Here is a 21,112-nt window from a genome sequence, read left to right on the forward strand (position 1 = left end):
GTGGAACATGTGTCTGTCAGCAAGACACCCTGGCAAACATATAAATTTAAAAAAATAATACCAATTTATTCATCAAATGAGCCAGTCAACCTACCAAGAAAACATGCTTTCATTACCCATATGTCTGCAGCCTCTCTCCCTCTTTCTTAATTATCAGAGTTCCAGATTCCATTTATAAAGTCTAAGCCTGCCATGGCATCTAGGGAAAGACTCTTTAAAGAAACGTTTTTACTTGAAAATTGTACATAATTTTGATTGTTACTTTTTTGTTTTTCATTGTTTTGTTTTTCAAGGTAGGATCTCACGCTAGCTCACGGTGACCTGAAATTCACTATGTAGTCTCAGGGTGGCCTCGAACTCACTGTGATCCTCCTACCTCTGCCTCCCGTGTGCTGGGATTAAAGGCATGCACCACCACACCTAGCTGTTTTTTTCAAGGTAGAGTCTCACTCTAGCCCAAGCTGACCTGGAACTCACTGTGTAGTCTCAGGCTGGCCTTGAACTCACAGTGATTCTCCTACCTCTGCCTCCTGAGTGCTGGGATTAAAGGTGTGCCACCATGCCGAAGCCCTTTAAGGCACAACTTTACAAAGACCAAGTTTCACAGTCTGTGGCACTGTTCCAAATTGCCCTGGCTCCTGTGACCTTGGGGACCTGCAGCATTAAAGAGAGACAATTGGCACAGGTTCATCTCAATCACAACCACTGGCAGCAAGGCTGTTGGACAACATGTAGAATTTATTCTTATTAAATATACACCTCAGTGGCTGGAAGGCTCTGTACATAAGAGACTATACAAAACTATGTAAATATTTTAAAAGTTTCTTTTTAAAAAAACTTCATGATTCTGCAGTATGCATTTTCAAAGCATAATACAGCAGCAAGATGACACTGTGTGACAGTTATGTGGAATGAGATCAGCTGTGCTATAAAAACTATCACACTCAAAGACACAGAGTAAAAACACCAAGGAGATGCTTGGCTTCATGTCCAATACCAGGTTTTTACCGGACACCTTCAGGCACTGGGAAAGGACCTCCCTGTCTCTGGGGAAGAATGGCGCTTATCCCTCTGGTAAAGTCCCCTCTGTGGGACACCCATCTCACACAGACCGTGGTTTCTAAAACCATTTTTCTGCCCTAATTGCCATTCCCTGCTAAGGGAGAAAACATTGCTTGTTCTGTGCCTGAACACCCCTCCCTCTCCCGCGGAGTGGCAGGAGAGTCCAGTGAGCGGGAGCCAGACAGTCACGTGGCAGCTCCTGGTGCTGCACCTCAGCGCTGTTGTGAAGTCCCAAAGAACGGGGCCAACAGGATGCTGGTGGTATCTACTGGTCCACGCCCTGCAGGCCAAACAACTTCATTTCATTTCATATTACAAGCTGTCAATGACATGATTAGCTACTGCAGAAGGGACAACAGGGCCCACACAGGGGGTGTGGCAAAAGTCTGGACTTAACAAGTGGTGGACAGTTCCTCCTTTGCTCCACAAAGAAATCTTACACTTAAAAGAATGTGACACTCCTTAACTAAAAAAAGAAATGCCATTACTACTGTAAACACACACTGCACTGCACCTCACTGGAATGTATCTGAACTACTAAACTATTAAATAAGTTCCTAGATGATAATTTAAAGAGGAAGTGATTCTCGCCATGGCCACAAAAAATTCTTAAGTATCACACAGTCTACGTGAAAGTGACGTGAAATGGGGTATAAATATGTCGTGGAATTTCTCAGGAGCTACCAGACTTGAAGCTTCGTGATGAAGGGCAGGGCAGTGCTTAAGTGCGTTTCACTTGGTTCTCCCACGAAGCAAGCTGTGCAGGTGCCCGGGAGCAGCAGGGCCCTGCCCAGGGTGGGTGTGACGCGGCCCAGAGAGACACACCTGCACGCCACTTGGGACGCGTCATCAGCCAGTTAAAGGCATTTGGTGTGGCTGTCTTAGAAGACTGGGGTGCTTCATAACAAGTATCAAGATCTGGGGACTTGTCATCAACAACCTGACGTCTATGGCTTCCAGGGTCTGCCTTACAGCTAAGGCAGGTGACCGTCAACAAAACAAAACCATCTTTTGGAAATTCCCTAAGAAAAGCCTTGTGTGATTCGTTGACTTCTTCAACATGTATGTGGTTTAGTTTTATAGTTTTCTCTCTCTCTCTTTTCTTTAAGGAGTGCTTCCAGAAGCGGCTGTCCAGGAGCTAGGCCCTGGCTGAGTAGCAGCGCATGTACTCTGTCAGCCAAGGGTTCTCTACAGAGGCCGGCTTTATCCTTCGGTTCTTCTCCACGTCCACAGAGTGAGCGCGCTGCCTCTGAGCAGCCAGCTTCCTCTTCTCCACCTGTCTTCTGTTCTTGGCTCGTAGTGCTGACTCATGAATCTAAAAAGAGTTGACAAGTAAGGATTTGTGGCCTGGGGCAATGACTCAGCAGTTTAAGGCACTTGCTTATAAAGCCTGCCAGCCGGGGTTCATTCCCCAGCATCCAATAAAGCTAGACCTCTGGTGTTTGTTTACAGTGGCAAGAGATCCTAGTGACGCATACACACACATGCCCGCAAACAAAGTTTAAAAACTTAAATAAAAGTAAAGGCTAGTACCTTAGTGATTTAGGACTACCTCATGAAGCCAGCCCTCAGGCCCTGCCGGTCTACCCATAGCTCAAAGCTTCCAGAGTAAACCACCCCCATTACTAGTTGATGGCAAAGCTGAACTGCAGAAAGTAAATTCCAGATAGAAATACAAATATCTTTATCTGCCTCTAAGGTCCACTAGAAAAACCACTGGTTTTGGTTTCATTTTGTTGAGACAGCATCTCACTGTGCAGCCCTGGCTGGCCTGTAACTATGGAGATGAGGCTGGCTTCGAGCTTACACTATCCTCCTGCCTCTGCTTCCCAAGTGCTGGGAATACAGGTGCGCACCCATCAAGATCCTGACCCAGGTCCAATGGACAGGCGCTGAAACACACTTTAGTTGGAATTTCTTTACGGACACCAACAGCACTGCGATGGGCGATTCTCAGATGGTCAGTCGATGGCAGGACAAAGACCTGGAGCTACAGTTCTAGATCAGCCTGGACTAGAGTAAGACCCTAACTCAAAATTTTTTTTTTTTAATTTATTTGAGAGCGACAGACACAGAGAGAAAGACAGATAGAGGGAGAGAGACAGAATGGGCGCGCCAGGGCTTCCACCCTCTGCAAACGAACTCCAGACGTGTGCGCCCCCTTGTGCATCTGGCTAACATGGGACCTGGGGAACCGAGCCTCGAACCGGGGTCCTTAGGCTTCACAGGCAAGCGCTTAACCGCTAAGCCATCTCTCCAGCCCATCGAAAAATTTTTTTTTTAAATGGGGGAGAAGCCTGAGTGTGAAAGCACACCCCTTTAATCCCAGCACTCGGGAGGCAGAGGCAGGAGCATCACTGTGAGTTTGAGGCCAGCCTGAGACTACATAGTGAATTCCAGGTCAGCCTGGGCTAGAGTGAGACCCTACCTTGAAAAATTGAAAACAAAGAAGACAGAAAGAAAAAGAAAAGCACACAAACAAACAAAAACATGGGGAGAGCTATAATTCCAGTACTTGGGAGGTGGAGACAGGAAGATCGGGAGTTCAAGGTCAACCTCAGCTAAATAGTGAGTGTCAGGCCAGCTTGGACTGCATGAGACCCTGTTGCAAAGCAACATGGGGGAGTTGATAGGCCTTTTTCCTTTGACAGGATAAATCCTGTTAAGTTAGTCCCAGGGACTTTTAAGGGTCCTCTGTTAACAACAGTGCCCCTGTCTCAGGTTTCACTACAAAAAAACACCATCTGACGCCCACAGGCTGCTCTGGGGACCCAAGTGGCATTAGAGGGAATTCGTAGTTTGCTGCTTCTCCTCCTGCCTCCGGCTTGCAGCCGAGGCCACTAGCACATTAACGGTGTCCCGGCCACACAGGAGGGTCCTCACACCTCTAACACATGTCTCAGGTCTTGATGACAAACCAGAGCTGCGTCCAGGAACTTGAGCTCCAGGGAGTGAACTGCTGCTGCACACAGACCAACGAAGTCTGCTGAGCTTCATCCGAAGGGAGAAGAGGGCCCCAGTCACGCCGGGCAATCAGACACTCCAACAACAAAGGTGTCGAGGACACCGCATTACACAGTTGAGGGAAACTGAGACCTCTCCAGAGGCCATGGGCGGGGGGTGGGGGGGAACAGCCTGCACTGAGCAACTCCCCTGTGGCCCAGGGCCCTTGAACACCAGAAACACATGTACCTACAGTTTCCCCTGACTTACAGAGACCCTGCAGGACAGACAGCCCACCCTCACCCTCCTCCCTAACCCCTTGCCCTCTAATGCCCACAACCTCCTGCTGGTGACCAGAATCCTTGTTCTGACTTCCCTGGTCTCCATTCCACCCCAGGACATGCCAGGCCCTTGACAGCAGGCAGCTGGCCTCGCCCCCCCCCCCCCCCCCAAGGCTCACCTCATGCACAGGGGCGGAGGCGCAGACGTTGTGAGTCTTCTGGTTTCCCGTGTCCGTCTGTTTCTCTCCCCAGCCGTAAAGAGCGAATGGGTGCTTGTTTTCCCTGATCCGGCCTGTGGACCTCTGGGGGCTTCTGGCTGCTTTCTTGCTTTCTCTGGCAAATAAGGCACCAGACTGCTGGCGAGGCTCGTTGCTGCTCGGCAGCCTGTCAGTCTCTTTTGCCCCGTTTTGTTGTTCAGGTTTCTCTTCTGCATCTTTTGTTGGTGGAGCTTTGGGGAAAGGGGATCGAACAAGACGGAAATACTTTTAAAATTAACTTTACATTTCATTAGTTAACTTGGATTGAAAAATAACTCTTATCAAGCTAAACGCTTGGTACGGCTCATCTCAGGTCTCACTTGAAGCAGAACTGGGGCCATGTTTGGCACTTGTCATTTCCTTCACAGGGGAGAAGCACACTGTTTAAGGGGCTACCTCCAGTGTGACCTCAACACGATAGCCTTCCCTTAGGAACAGACTTGGCACTGACCTCACATGAAAGCAGCTCAAAGTTAGGTTTTCATTTTTGATGTGTATTCATGTTCCTATGTATGTCTGCACATGTATATACATGGCACATGTTGACATGTGTATGTGGGCATGGAGGCCAGAAACTGACACTGGGCGTCTTCCTCGGTGACTCTCCACCTCATTTTGAGACAGGCTCTCATCACGCCAGCCAGCAAGCCCAAGGGAATCCGCCAACCAGTCTCCCCAGCGCTGCCATTGATTGCAGGAGGGCGCGGCTGCCTCCGGCTTCCATGTGGGGCTCAGGGTTTGAACTCAGGTCCTCATGTTTACACAGCTTTTTACCTCACTGAGCACCTGAGGTTAGTGCTGAAGTTACTCCATGGACATAAAACCAGATGCAAAAGTGGTGCATGCATCTAACATTCATTTGTAGTGCCAAGAGATCCTGGTGCACCCATACACATACAAAAACTAAAAAAAATAAAAATAAAAAGTTTTAAAACAACTCATATTTAGGGCTGGAAAGATTGCTCACTGGTTAAGACACTTGCCTGCAACACCTAAGAACCCCTCTCTCTGTGTCTCTCTCTCTCTTAAAAAAAAACAGTGATAATTCTTCATAAGTCCTTCCTGAGCCAGTTTCTCCCTCCCTGCACGGTAGAGTATGAACACCACGTGGGTCATCAGCTGCTCAGGCACCCAGCATCCGTCTCCATGACGACAAGCACACAGACTGGTGATGACACAGCGTGGTCATCCCCAAGCAGAGATCCTCAGCCCTACTGCCATCACTGGGACCCTGCTCTTTGTCCCACTGCAGCAGCCCAGGTGGGTGACGTGACTGCAGGTAACCTTTAGTTCTCTGTCTTTCTGCCACCAACACTGACCTTGGCTCTCCCATCTGTTACTAAGCATCTTAAGCATCAGGTGACACAGCCACAGCCTGGAATCCACATTCTTACCCAGCTCTGTCAGCCCAGCAGTGGAGCCCTCCAGGTGACAGGTTCTACCTGGTCATGAGAACCTAAGTACACACATTATCCAAACACCTCTCTGCAGGCTGTGTCCACACCCTTCCTCACCTTGGAAGAGGGGCCTCTAGGCCTTCCTCACAACCCGGACTGACGCATCAGCCTGAATCTGCTCTCCATGGTGTGTGACCCAGACCTCCCAGAGCAGCCTGCCTAAAGAAGGCACAACGACCTGGTTCAAGGGACGAGAGACCAGGAGCAAACCCGAGAGGGAATGCCAGGAAGGGAGAATGGCTCGCTAAAAGGCTCTCAGGGAAGAGGGGACTTAAATGTCCAGTGCATGGAGTTGACAAGCACAGGGAACAGGTGGCACAGGGGAGATAGGCTTTCTATGCCAAACCTGGAGGATTGTTTATTTATTATATCCTGGAAATGATGAAGAACTGTAAGATTTTAAGCTGAGAAACAATGTGGACCTAAAAAAAGCTGAAAATTTTTTTAAAAACAGAAAAATAATTACTTATCTATATCTTAGCAATGTTTCTACCTACAGAGATGAAGGACGGGTTGGATAAGCATGTGGGCATAGGGACCAGGCAGGAAAAAAATGACAGCAGCTCAGAATGACAAAAACGGACAGCAGTGGCTCACGATGCCCGCTGGCTCACACTCGCTGGGTTGCTGCGACCCAAGCTGTACAGCCTGGCGGGGGGGGGGGGGGGGCGGGGGCAGGGGGGAAGGTGTTGCAGTCAGGCTGGCACTGCTGGTGGAAATCACCCAACCAAGAGCAGCTTGTGGGAAAGGAGGTTTATTTAGGCGTACAGGCTCAAGGGGAAGCTCTAGGATGGCAAGGGAAAATGGTGACACGAGCAGAGGGTGGACATCACCCCCTGGCCAACATAAGGTGGACAACAGCAACAGGAGATTGTGCCAAACACTGGCATGGGGAAACTGGCTATAACACCCATAAACCTGCCCCCAACAATACACTCTCTCCAGGAGGCATTAATTCCCAAATCTCCATCAGCTGGGGATCTAGCATTTAGAACACCTAAGTTTATGGGGGACACCTGAATCAAACCACCACATTCCGCCCCTGGCCCCCATAAACTGATATCCATACGTGATATAAAATACAATGCATTCAGTACAACTTTAAGAATCCCCATAGTTTTTATCAATCCCAATAATGTTCATACATCCCCATATTCCAAGATCTTCTAACTGAGCCATAATACCAAAAAATCCCAAAAAAACCCATAATGGCGCAGAATAAACATTCACACTACAAAAGATGACACTGGGCATAGCAAAGAAATATTCAAGCAGTACATGATTTAAACAGGGCAAACACCAATCTCTGTAGCCTCAAGTCCAACAACTCAAGCTAGTGACACACCTCCCAGGCCAACACTCTACTCAGCAACAAATCTCCAATTCCGCCCTCCAGCTAGGTACTCACAGTCCTGCAAAACTTCATCGGGGCTGGCAACTCCCTGGCAGCCATCTCATGGTCCTGGCATCTCCACTGCAACCCACGGTTCATCCTCAAGGTCCCTTGGGGTCAGGTCTCCATTGCAGGCATCCAGCAAACTTGCTTCACACTGCCCATGGCCATTTCCAAAACTCAAGACCATGCCTCAAATTCAATGACACTCTCTTTCCTGCATTTCTTATACCCCACAATACCAGGTAGGATGCCAATTTGTTAGTCCAGGAGGGAATAAAGCAGACTTTGAAGAACAAGACACTCCTTGAGGACTCAGGCCCCGCCAAAAGACTCTACATTCTTCCTGTTGCCCCAATGCAGGTCAGCTGGCCTAATCTCAACGGCAACTGAAAGGCAGCAGTTCACCCACAGACTTTTCTTTCTGTGCCATATCCCTCTGCTCACACCAGTTCATTTCTACTCAAAGCAACCCTGCACCACTTCTCAGGACATGGACATAACAGCAAGCCTCTCACACAGACTGCTAGCCCAGTCCAAGCAAAGCTCTTTCTCATCCTCATAGCCAAACCTCACAGTCCATAGTTCTTACTGCATTCAGGTCTTGCAGCTCTGACCAGAATAGTGAATCTAGCTGTACTTACAGTACTGGAAAGCATTTCTTAGGCCAAGGTTTCAAATCCTTCCACATTCCTCTTGAAAATCAGCTCCAAAAGGCCAAAGACACGCAGTTGGGCATCTACCAGCAATCCCACTCCTCGGTACCACTTTACTGTTTTAGGCTTACAGGCTCGAGGGGAAGCTCCATGATGGCAGGGGAAAACGATGGCACGAGTAGAGGGTGGACATCACCCCCTGGACAACATAAGGTGGACAATAGCAACAGGAGAGTGTGCCAAACACTTGGCAAGGGGAAACTGGCTATAAAAACCATAATTATGGGCTGGAGAGATGGTTTAGCGGTTAAGCGCTTGCCTGTGAAGCCTAAGGACCCCGGTTCGAGGCTCGGTTCCCCAGGTCCCACGTTAGCCAGATGCACAAGGGGGCGCACGCATCTGGAGTTCGTTTGCAGTGGCTGGTAGCCCTGGCGTGCCCATTCTCTCTCTCTCTCTCTCTCTCTCTCTCTCTCTGCCTCGTTCTCTGTCTGTTGCTCTCAAATAAATAAATAAAAATAAACCAAAAAAAATTAAAAAAAAAAAACAAAAAACCATAATTATGCCTGCCCCCAACAATACACTCTCTCCAGCAGGCATTAATTCCCAAATCTCCATCAGCTGGGGATCTAGCATTTAGAACACCTAAGTTTATGAGGGACACTTGAATCAAACCACCACAGGTTTTGTCAAAGAAACTTCTAACAATATTACCCCCAATCCCCCCCCAGCAAACAGTCCAGCAACTCCATGTAAGACTGAGGCAAACTAACACACTGACACCTTGAAGACCCAGGGGGCCAGGAGGGGTGTCCAAAGGTGTTCCAGCAGACTGCCCTGCCACCCAGACACAGGGTGACCACAGGAAGGAGCTGCTGCTGGAGGGCTGCCACAGCCACAGCCACGGCCACATGAGGACTGTAGAGCTGAGGGCCAGAAAGGCTCTGTAAAGCCGGGCGTGGTGGTGCATACCTTTAATCCCAGCACTCCAGAGGCGGAGGCAGGAGCATTGCAATGCATTTGAGGCCACCCTGAGAATTTGCAGGTCAGCCCGAGCTAAGATGAGACCCTACTTCGAGACACCCCCCTCCCCGCCACCCTGTCAAAAAAAGAAGGAAGACCGGGCATGGTGGCGCACGCCCTTAATCCCAGCACTCAGGAGGCAGAGGTGGGAGGATCACCGTGAGTTCGAGGCCACCCTGAGACTACAGAGTGAGTTCCAGGTCAGCCTGCGCTGCAGACAGGCATTGTAGGGCTCCTGGGTACAGCTATTTATTAAGCTGGAAGAGAGAACCCAAGAAGAGGACAGAGGAAGGATGGCTAGAAAAGTTAAAAAAAAAAAAATGATCAGAGGAGAAGCTGAGAAAAACAAGGATGGACCAAGACCCTGTGCTGGTCAGCAGGGTTGCCATGGGTACAGGAAGGGATGCTGCAGTACACAGTAGTGATGATGTGGTAACAATGGCAACTGGGTCAACACTCCTGACTGAGAGCACAAAACAGCTGAATGAAATGCAAAAGCAGCCCCGCTACCCTTTCCACAGCGCCCAGCAAAAACCTCAAACCTTCTAGGGCCAACCCCCAGATGATTCCTACTAACTACACCATACAATTACCAGAGCGCCACAAAAGATCACCTGGCATGCAAGGCAAGAAGGCAATACTGGGAGGACCAGCTGGCACAAGAGACTCGAGATACTGCAATTACCATCTACGTTCTATGAAATAACGGTGCTCACCCTCTGTACTTAAAGAAAAAGACACACTCGAAAATTACCCACAGCAGGCAACAAAAGATGGACAATACAGAAGAAAAGAGGTACAGCATATCTCTGTAATTTTAATATTTATAAAACTCTAAAAATAGTGTCTGGCAAGTGGTAATTGTATATAAGTATATGTTTTTAAAATCCTATTTGAAAGAATGATGTTTAAAATAAGGACTTTTTCAGATGAACAAAAACAGCATTCCCCACAATTTACAAGGAAAGATCGAAATGCCTCTTGGTAACTGAGAGAACATTCAAATAAAAATAAACGCATGGGGGCTGGGCCGTGGCTCAGTGGGTGAAGTGCTGGCTGCACAAGCACGAGGATTTGAGATGGGATCTCCAGCAAGCACCTAAGCAAGCAGTGTGCCTAGTCCCAGCGCTGAGGAGGAGGAGACAGGAAGCCCCTAGGGCTCACCGGCTGGCTACTCTAGTTGAATAGAGCGTTCTAGATCCAGTGAGACACCTTCTCCCAAGGAATAAGGTGGAACATGATAGAGGAAGCCTCCAACATCAACCTCTGGCCTCCGCAGGCAAGTGCATACACATGAACATGCATGCACACAGGCACACCACACATACACATGCAAAAATTACTCAAGGGCTGGAGATGGTTTAGCAGTTAAGGTTCTTGCCTGCAAAGCCAAAGGACCCAGATTCTATTCCCCAGGAAACCAGATGCACAAGGTGACATCTGGAGTTCATTTACAGTGGCTAAAGGTCCAGGTATGACCATTCTCTCCCTTTCTCTCAAATAAATATATTTTTTTTAAATCTTTAGCTTTTAAAAAATTTATTTGAAGCTCGATGATAATCCAGGCAATTTGGGAGGCAGAGGTATGGATCACCATGAGTTCAAGGACACTCTGAGAATACAGAGTGAATTCCAGGTCAGCCGGGGCTAGAGTGAGACCCTACCTGGAAAATAAATAAATAAAATAAAAGATAGTGGGGGGGGGGGTAAGTAAATGAATTCACACAAGCCAGATCCAGGGAAAGAGGGGAAGAGAGGAGGAGAGGAAGAGGATGTTGAGTTAAACACTGAAAACATGTGCTTAAGAGTCTCTTCCTCCAATCCCATTAAGGAAAAGACAAAAGACACAAAGCCAAAAAGACAAAGGACAAAATCCTGAAAGGGTGTGGTGGTTCACTCCTTTAATCCCCCCCCCCCCCACTCAGGAGGCAGAGGTAGGAGGACTGCTGTGAGTTCAAGGCCAGTTTCAAACTAGAGTGTAAACCAGATGCACAAGATAGCACATGCATCTGAATATCATTTGTAGGGCCCTGGCACACCCTTTCTCTCTCAAATAAATAAAAATTTGGCCAGACACAGTGGCACACGCCTTTAATCCCAGCACTCAGGAGGCAGAGGTAGGAGGACAGCCGTGAGTTTGAGGCCACCCTGAGACTACATAAAAAAAAAAGAGAGAGAGAGAGAGAAAAAAGAAAAATAAATCAAGAGGCAGGTTAAAAGAGTCCCAGACTGTGACTGCCTGACTGGATCCCCAGGATTGAAACTGAGCTCCAAGAGATGGCTCAGTGATTAAGGCACTTGCTACAAAGCCTAAGGACCAGGGGTTTGCTTCCCCAGTACCCAGTAGAGTGCACAGTGGCCAGAGGACCTGGCGTGCCCATTCTCCCTCCCTCCCTCCCCTCTTTCCTCTCCCTCCCCGCCCCCCTCTGTAATAAATAAAATTTTTCAAAAAGCTGAGCTCCAGAAAAAGCCTGCCAACACAGGCTTCTCTGACCTACTGGGGGATCAAACAATGGGAGGGCCTCCTACAGAAGGCCATGTGTGTTTCTAAAGAAAAAGAAGAGTTGCACAGACGGCTCAGCAGTTAAAGGTACTTGATTGTAAAGCCTGACAGCCCTGGTCTGATTCCCCAGTACCCACGTAAAGCCAGACACAAAGTGGTGGATGCATCTGGAGTTCATCTGCAATGGCAGGAGACCCTGGCACTCCCATACTCACTGTCTCTCTCTCTCTCTCTCTCTCTCTCTCTCTCTGAAATAAATAAAAATATGTCACTCAGCACTAGGGAGGCAGAGGTAGGAGGATTACTGTGAGTTCAAGGCCAGCCTGAGACTACAGGGTGAGTTCCAAGTCAGTGTGGGCTAAAATGAGACCCAAACTCACCAGAAAAAAGTGTGTGTATTTTTTTTAAATAAGTAACTTTTTACCAAAAAAGGTGACCTTTTAGAAATTTATCACTAGAATGGTCAAATTGTGCATGGTAGTACATGCCTGTAATCCTAGCAATTCCTCAGATGTAGGCAAGGAAGATTAGGAGTTCAAGGTCATCCTGGGCTACATAGCAAGTTTGAGGCCAGCCAGGGCTACATAAGACCCTGTCTCAAACACAAACAACAAAACCTAGGATGGCAGAATTAAAACTTTCCACCTAACAGTTGAAAGATAAAATTTAAGAGTTCTCCCAGAAAAGAAAATCAAAAATTCCACCAGAAATATTCTCAAATAAAAATGTTCAAAGTGTCCATGACCTCACCATGCCTGATACTACCTACACAAGACCATCATAAGAGGAGGAAAAGATCATGACATCAAAATAAAAGAGAGACTGATTGAGATGGGGAGGGAATATGATGGAGAATGAAATTTCAAAGGGGAAAGTTGGGGGGTAGTACCATGAGATATTTTTTATAGCCATGGAAAATGTTAATAAAAATTGAGAAAAAAATGTTCAAAGTCAGATCCAGGAGATATGCCAGGCAACCAAGAATGACTGTGAGCTGGCTGTGCGGGGCAGGCCTGTAGTCCCAGCACTTGGGAGGCGGAGGCAGGAGCACTGCCATAGGTGAGGGGATGCGAGGGGAAGGTGCAGCTAATGAAAAGGACAGCTGGAAAGGAGGAGAGAAAACAAATAAATGAAATAAAACAAGTTGAGGAATGATATTAAACAGTATTAGGGAATATGACTGAACTGCAAGAAGCTTCCAGATCGAAAAGAACCAGTGTAGTAAGTGAAAAAAATATGCACAGGCATATCTCTGAATTTAGAACAGATGAGAGCACTTCTCAAGTCTTCCCCGGGGTGGGAAGGGAATGTCCAAGGAAAGAGTCGGACAGAATGGGAGGCATGGGTAGGGAATAGGGAATGAGGCAGAATTACTTTTCTCATGTTAAACAAGTTGTTTAAAATTATTCACATGGGGCTAAAGATGGCTCAGAGGTTCCGGCACTTGCCTGCAAAACCTAAGGACCTAGGTTCGATCACCCAGTACCCCATGAAGCCAGGTGCACAAAGTGGCACATACATCAGGAATTCACTTGCAGCAGCTGCCCATATTCCTCCCTCTCTCTCTTGCAAATAAATAAATATATTTTAAAAACTATGCACATATGAACCTTACCAAAAATAAAATTTAATTTAAAAAGAAATGTAATTGGAATAAGGAATTGGAAAGCGTCTAGCCAGACTTCTGGGTGTGGACCCGCAGTGGTGCGCTTTCCTAGCATGGCGAAGCCCTGGACTGGAGAAAATAAGTAAGTTTGTAACTGTTAAGTATTCTTGACCATTTCTCAAAGCATGCTGGCTACAAGAGGGCAGAACCTCCAGCTTCTAGGCACTTGCTTCCCAGGAGCCCAGGAACTTCTACCCAGCTTTTCACAGCCACTTCTCAAGTGAGAACATGAAACCAATGGTCCTCATTTGAAGAAAGCCTCCAGCAAGCAATATGGAATCCAAGCAAATAGAACCCAAAACAGAGAAGGGGAAGTGAAACTGTACTACAGGAGCAGACAGAGAAACACACAAGTAAGACCTTCTAATATCCTCTTAGGAATGACACAGTGTATCCAAATCAGGAACCTTGTGGTCAGGCATGGTGGTGCAAGCCTTTGATCCCAGCACTCAGGAGGCAGAGGTAGGAGGATCATTGTCAAGGCCAACCTGAGATTACAGAGGGTGTTCTAAGGTCAGCCTGGGCTACAAGCAAGACCCTACCTTGAGGAAAAAAAAGGGGGGGCAAGAGGGAGGTCCTCCTGGATCCCAGCAGTCCAGCTTGAGCTACTCAGTGAGAAGCTGTCGCTAAATAACTAAACGGGATTAGAGATGACTCAGTGCTTAAAGGCACTTGCTTGCAAAGACTGGTGGCCTGGGTTCAATTCTCTAGTACCCACGTAGAGCCAAACACACAAAGTGGCACATGTAACCTGGAGTTTATTTGCAGTGGATGGAGGTCCTGTCATACCCATTTTTTCTCTCATTCTCCCTTATATAAATGAATAGTTTTTTTTTTTTTTTTTTTTTAATAGGGCTGGAGATATGGCTTAGCAGTTAAGGCGCTTATCTGCAAATCCAAAGAACCCAGGTTCAACTCCCCAGGACCCACATCAGCCAGATGCACAAGGGGGTGCATGCAACAAAATTTGTTAACAGCTGGAGGCCCTGATACACCCATTCTCTTTCTCTGTCCAATAAATAAATAAATATTAGGACTGGAGAGATGGCTTATCAGTTAAGGCACTTGCCTGCAAAGCCAAGGGTCCCAGGTTCGACTCCCCAGGACCCACGTGTAAGCCATATGCACAAGGAGGCGCATGCATCTGGAATTTGCAGTGGCTAGAGGCCCTGGTGTGCCCATTTTCTCTCTCTACCTGCCTATTTCTGTATCTCTTTCTCTATCAAATAAATAAATAAAAATTTTTTTAAATATTAAAATTGGATTTGACATAGCTTCATATATAACATCTGATTTTAATTCACCTCATTAAAAATAAACCAATAACCACCCGAGAGTGAGACTGCACAGTGACGTCCAGGCCAGCCTTGGCAAGAGCGAGACAACACAGTGAAGTCCAGGCCCAGCCTCAGCGAGGGCGAGACTACACAGTGAAGTCCAGGCCAGCCTCAGCGAGAGTAAGACTATCTCTGGGAAGAAAAAAAAAAAGGTCAATTGGTCCAAACAGACATTTGTCAAAAGAGACTGGGAAAGACAAAAAGTTCAGAATCACTGACAATTCGGAAAGTCTAAGCCAAAACCACACCATCACCTCGCTAAGATAGGCTACCACCAAGAAGACATACGGCACAGGTGATGGGAGAAAATGGGGATTGTAAACAGTACTGAGGTTCCTCCAAAAACTAATAACAGAACCACCATACGGCCCCACCATCCCACTACTAAGTACATAGCCAAACGAGATAAAACCAGCATGGCAAACAGACATCTACAGCCATCTGTGGTGACATACCTGTAATCTTTCCATTTGGGAAAACAGGCAGAAGTAGGAGGATTTCTGTGAGTTCAAGGCCAGCCTGAGACTAGAGTTAGTTCCAGGTCAGCCTAGGCTAGAGCAAGACACCTCCAGATGGTTTGCAGACAATTTTGACTGAACTTCTCACCACCATCAGCAAACTCACAAAATAGGGGGATGGAATGATGCTATCTAGCTATGATATATATGTATATGTATATGTATGTGTGCATATGTATATATTTTGGGGGGATGGTTCCTGGTAAGAACTTGCTCTAGCTCAGGCTGACCTGGAACTCACTATGTAGTCTAGGAGTGGCCTGGAACTCATGGTCATCCTCCTACCTCTGCCTCCCAAGTGCTGGGATTAAAGGCGTGCACCATCACACTCAGCTGCTCTTTTTTGAAAAAGGTCTCAAAATTTAAACTTGGGGGCTGGAGAGATGGCTTAGTGGTTAAGGCGTGTACCTGCAAAGCCTAAGGACCCAGGTCCCACATGAGCCAGATGCACATGGTGGCATATGCATCTGGAGTTTATTTGCAGTGGCCAGAGGCTCTGGCACCCCCATTCTATCCTCTCCCCTCCCTCCCTCTCTGTCTTAAATAAGTAAGTGAAAACAAATCCTTAAAAAAGAAAAAAATTAAACTTGATGGCCTGAGGAGATAGATAGCTTAGCAGTTAAGTCAGTTGCCTGTGAAGCCTAAGGATGCAGGTTCAATTCCCAGGACCTGCATACGCCAGATGCACAAGGTGGTGCATGCATGTAGAGTTTGTCTGCAGTGGCTGGAGGCCCAGGCACACGCACATTCTCTCCCTCTCCCCCCTTAGTAAATAAATAACAAAATAAAAATAATTAAATTTGGTATCTTTTGTTAAAAGGAGTTAAACCCACCTTCGCCCCACCAAAGGTAGGGTCTCACTTTAGCCCAGGCTGACCTGAAATTCACGATGTAATCTCAGTGCTGGGATTAAAGGTATGTGCCACCACACCCATCCCTGGCTAACCCACTCTTTCTTAAACACCAGAAGCTCTACCAAGGAGAGGCAAGGTCAAGAGAAAGAGAGAAGCTGGAAGTGCCTGAGGAGATAGCCAAGGACCCTCCCACAAGGCCAAACCTGCAGCAGGCCTGACAGAAGTAGGTTGCAGGCCTCAAGGGATGAGTTACAATGATTGTACCAGCGAGATGAGATACTGGCTAGCTGTGAGAGAAAGAAGGAAGGAAGGAAGAGAAGCAATATGCTGTCAGCTGTCTTCATTTCCAGGGGGCCAATATGGTAAACAGGACTTTATGATGACTATTGGAAAAGTGGAGATGGCATGTGTGCTGTATGTGGAAAAACAATAGCTAAGAGATAAACTAAAAACTGAAAGGAAAAATCAGGAAATGTCAATAAAAGCACACTGCTAGGAGATGGAGAAGTAAACACCAACCATATGTGACACTCAACTGTGTTTCCAGCTACTGAGAATGAGGCAAGGACAATGACATGAGCCCGGGGGCTTGAAACTGGCCTGGGCAAGTGGTAAGACCTTATCTCCAAAAAAAAAAAAAAAAAAAAAAGGCTGGATGTGGTGGCACATGCCTTTAATTGCAGTACTCCGCTCAAGGGCAGAGGCAGGAGGATCATGAGTCTGACACCACCCTGAAACTACATAGTGAATTCCAGATCAGCCAGGGCTAGAGTGAAACCCTACCTAGAAAAAACCAACAACAACAAAAAAGGCCAGCCTGGTGGCACAGGCTTTTAATCCTGAGGCACAGGTAGGAGGATTGCTATGAGTCTGAGTTCAAGAGTGAGACTCAGGGCTGGACATATGGCTTAGAGGTTAAGGCGCTTGCCTGCAAGGCCTAAGGACCTATGTTCCACTCTCCAGATCCCACATTAGCCAGACACACAGAGGTGAGGCAAATGCAAGGCTGCACATGCCCACTAAATGGCGCAAGCATGTGGAGTTCGATTTCAGTGGCTAAGACCCTGGCGCGCCATTCTCCCCCTCCCTCTCTCTGTCTCTCTCAAAAAAAAAAAAAAAACAATAGTAATAATAAGGAGAGAAAAAACAAAACAAAAGCCCTGTGGGTATGCAGTCCTGTAATCTCAGTTGTTCACACAAGAGGCTGAGGCAAGAGAAGGATCACAAGAGTTTACAGTGTGAAAGTCTGGCCAACACAGTAAAAAAAGGACGAGCTGGCACACGCCTTTAATCCCAGCACTCGGGAGGCAGAGGTAGGAGAATCGTGAGTTCAAGGCCACCCTGAGACTACACAGTGAATTTCAGGCCTGAGCTAAAGTGAAACCCTACCTCGAATAAACAAACAAACAAAAAAAAAGTGCTGGAAACAGGTCACCTAGCAAGTGATACGTGTGGCTGAGGACCATATGATTTTATTTAATAAGCTTCACAGAGTTGCATACAAAATTCTACATGCATAAATGGCTTGCAGTGAAAGACAAAATGCGTCTTACAGCAACCCAAGTAGTGGTCATCACTCTAATATTCACCATCTCTTCTTGCCTGACACAGGAGCCATGGTGAGTCCTGAAAGCAGGAAACTTTGTTTTCCCTCTGCTGCCTACACCAGAAATTTTAGCAGAGAATTTCAGTGTCTCCATGGAAACCCAAAATCATCATGAACTCGGGGCATGCCTGAATAGATAAACACAGGCACCGGACGCGCTACAATGCTACCAACAGTGTTTTGATACAGCACCGCAGAGAGCTGGCAAGCCCTTCTCAAACCTTAAAGGAGGAATTTCGCCCACCCATGTGCCCTGATAAAGTACACTTCATAATTAGCACGGGGCTCAGTTTGCCGGGGAAATAACTGGGAGGCGTGTTCCCAGCCCCCTCCGCCTTCTGTCACACTCATCTAACCACATCACAGAAGCATCAGGAATAGCTAACGGCGAACCAAGAGCAAAGCAAAGCAAAGACGGGCTCCTCGGACTCAGCCTAGTCTGAGCTCCCACCTGGCCGTTTATTACATATGTGTGTGTGTGTGTGTAATGTATATAGACACTTTTACTCAAAAAAAAAAAAAAAAAACCACGGTCATCTCAAGATGGTTTGGAACGTTCGGTGAGGAAACACATTCCTAGATCAGTGCCCGAGCAATCAGTGATTGTGTAGGCTCTCCACAGAGCCTCGGAAGACCCGGGGACCTCGGGGTGGTGCTGGCCACCCACACGGCCGGCCCCCAGCTGAGCCCAGGCCCCCCGCAGGCCTCGCGACCGTCAGCCCAGCTCCCCGCCGGCGGGCACCGGCGTCCACGAACCAGGCCACGCAGTCCATCCCGCAGGGACGGCGCGGCGCGGCCCCCCGGGTGCGCGCACAAAACCACGGGCCCGTCATGTCCGCCAGCTCTCGGGCGCGCCTTAGGGGGGAGAACCGCCCAGAGCGCGGCGCGGAGATGGGCAGATGCGGAGGGGGGGGGTCCCCGGGACGGCCCAGCCCGCGAGCAAGGGCCCCCATCTAGCCAGGGAGGACGGAGGCGGGGTCAACTCCGTCCCCGCGTGCGTCACCCCAAACCCAAACAGGAAGCGCGGGCCTGAGAGAAGGAGGACTCCTGCGCGCGGAGCCCGGAGCCCCGCCGCGCGCCCTCGGGTGGTACCTGGCGGCGCGGCGTCCCGCGACGGCTCCTCGGCGCCCGCGTCTCCCCCGGCCCCCGCGCCGCGCCGCGCCGCTGGCCGCTCCTCCCGCGCCGAGGGCTCGGCGGGCTCCCCGGGTTCGGCGGGCGCGGGGCTGGACGCCGCCGAGCCGTCCGAGGCGCCGTCAGGGCCCCAGGCGTCCCAGAGCCAGGGCGCGTGCGCCTGCTCCAGCAGCCGGCGGCCCAGGCGGTAGCGCAGCAGCTCGCGGTAGCACGGCGCGTACTCGTCCCAGCGCGGCTCCCGGTAGCGCTTCATGTACTCGCTCTTCACCCCGCTGCCGGGGGACATGGTGCCGCGCGCGCCGCCGCCGCAGACCGACTGCCCGCGGGAGCGACACGACACAGAGGCCCGGCCCGCCGCGCCGTTCAAACCCGAGCCCCGCCCGGGCGGGAGGGCGGGGGCGGGCGCCAGGGGGCGGGGCCGGGGCAGAGGGGTGGGGCCAGGACTGAGCTGGGGAGGGGGCGGGGCTTGACTGAAGGGGCGGAGTCGGAGTTGTGGAGGAAGGAGCGGGGCTAGGCGGAAGGGGCGGAGTCGAGTTGGGAAGGGGCAGGGATTGGTGGAGGGGGCTGGGTCATGGGCGGGGCTGGTGGTGGGCGGGGCTTCGTGTAAGACGGGGCGGTGTGCGGTGGAGGGGCGGGGCTAGAGGGGAAGGGAGGGGCGGGTTGCGTAAGGGGCGTGTCTGGAGGAAGGGCGGAGTCAGAGGTGGAGCCAAAGGGAAGGGCGGGGCTGGGAGGAAGGGCCAGGGCGATCCCCGCGGAGGTTCCTCTGGGGTCCTCTGGTTCAGGTAGAGGGGACGGCTCGACGTCTGGGCGGGTTTCTGAACGACGCTACCGGGCTGCAGGAACCGGAACCGAGCGGCGGCCCCTGGGCGGTGGTTCCGCTGGGCTGAGGCAGAGGCGGGGCTGGGGAGCAGCGCGGCGGAAATGGTGGCCCGGAGTCCCCTGGGCGGGCAGTGGGCCGGATGCCGGGACTGGCGGCCTTACCTCGGCCTCGCCCGGATCGTGCGCCGTGAAGACGCGGACGGCGGGGCCGGGAGTCGGCCCTCCCCGCCTGCAAACCCGGCCCCGGCCACCGAGGAGCCTGGCCTGCGCCCCCAGAGGCTGCTCCCTGCGCCTATAAGCGACCAGCTCCCTGGCTCAGCCGCAGGCCACAAAAATGCTCCGCTTCCTTCCCGGTTCACAGCTCCTGCTCCACCCTGCAGACTTTTTTTTTTTTCTTTTTTGCAGTGAGGGGCAGTTTCAAGGTAGCCCAGGATGACCTGCAATTCACTATGTAGTCCCAGGGTGGCCTCGAACTCTAGGAGATCCTCCTACCTCTTCCTCCCGAGTGCTGGGTTTAAAGGTGTGCGCCACCACGCCCGGCTAGACCTTTTTCTGTTCTCTACATGCCAACATTTGTTAAAATACTGAAACCATGCAACCCGTTCAGGGACGCGTTGCCACCGATTCGGTTACAATGTGCTAAAGTGCACAATGTTGCCTTGGTAGTTGTTACTGTTGTAAACCAGCCCCACACTGATTCCTCTTTGATGAAAAGGAAGCTTGATACAGTAGCTTCAGGAAGGTTTTAAGGGAAAAGCACTCTGGAACGTCAAAATATCCTTGGAGGGCTGGACAGATGGTTGAGTGGTTAAGGCTCTTACCTGCAAAGCCTAATAACCCGAGTTCAACTCACCTAAAGCCAGATGCACAAAGTGGCACATGCATCTGAAGTTTGTTTGCAGTGGCTGCAGGCCCTGGCGGCACATTTTCGTTGTTTCTCTCTGTCTCTGTGTAAAACTAAACATTTTTAAAAATTATTCTGGAAGTTAGAGAACAGCCCCTTGAGTTGAGGAAATGGCTCAGTAGTTAATACACGTGCCTGCAAAGTCTTTTGGCCTGGGTTTCATTCCCCAGTGCCCACATAAAGCCGGATGCACAAAATGGTGCAGGTGTCCGAGCTTCATTCCCAACAGCAAGAGACACCGCACCTGGTTATCTTGGGGCTGGAACCTACTTCTTCATGCATCCTAAGCAATACCAACTAAGTCACATCTCCAGCCCCTCATTCTTTTTTTTTTTGGGGGGGGGGGGGATTTTTTTGAAATAGAATGTCACTCTATCCCAGATTGACCTGGAACTTACTCTGTTGTTCCAGGCTGGCCCTGAACTCACAGTAGTCCTCCTACCTCTGCTTTTTTTTTTTTTTTTTAAACACATACACAATTATTTATTTGTCTTCTGGTTTGTCTCCTTCTGCTTCTTGAGTTCTGGGATCAAAGGTGTGCACCACCATGCCTGGTCCTTTTTTTGTTTTGTTTTGTTTTTTGTTTTTTGTTTTGTTTTGTTTTTGTCTTTCGAAGTACTGTTTCACTCTAGCCCCGGCTGACCTGGAATTCACTATGGAGTCTCAGGGTGCCCTCGAACTCATGACGATCCTCCTACCTCTGCC

The 21,112-nt window shown here is 49.4% G+C and overlaps 1 protein-coding gene across 1 annotated transcript; it reads right to left on the minus strand.

The window, feature by feature from the left end:
* Positions 1 to 718: 718 nt before the first annotated feature.
* LOC101606284 (centriole, cilia and spindle associated protein) lies at positions 719 to 18,974 on the minus strand. Its single transcript, XM_045149849.1, has 3 exons — positions 18,646 to 18,974; positions 4,466 to 4,734; positions 719 to 2,377 (listed from the first exon to the last, which is right to left on the minus strand). The coding sequence occupies exons 1-3, from the start codon at positions 18,968 to 18,970 to the stop codon at positions 2,201 to 2,203; spliced, it is 771 nt and encodes a 256-aa protein (XP_045005784.1). The 5' UTR covers positions 18,971 to 18,974; the 3' UTR covers positions 719 to 2,200.
* Between the last annotated feature and the right edge of the window lie 2,138 nt (positions 18,975 to 21,112).

This window comes from Jaculus jaculus, chromosome 5, assembly GCF_020740685.1.
Source record: "Jaculus jaculus isolate mJacJac1 chromosome 5, mJacJac1.mat.Y.cur, whole genome shotgun sequence".
Taxonomy (NCBI): Eukaryota; Metazoa; Chordata; class Mammalia; order Rodentia; family Dipodidae; genus Jaculus; species Jaculus jaculus.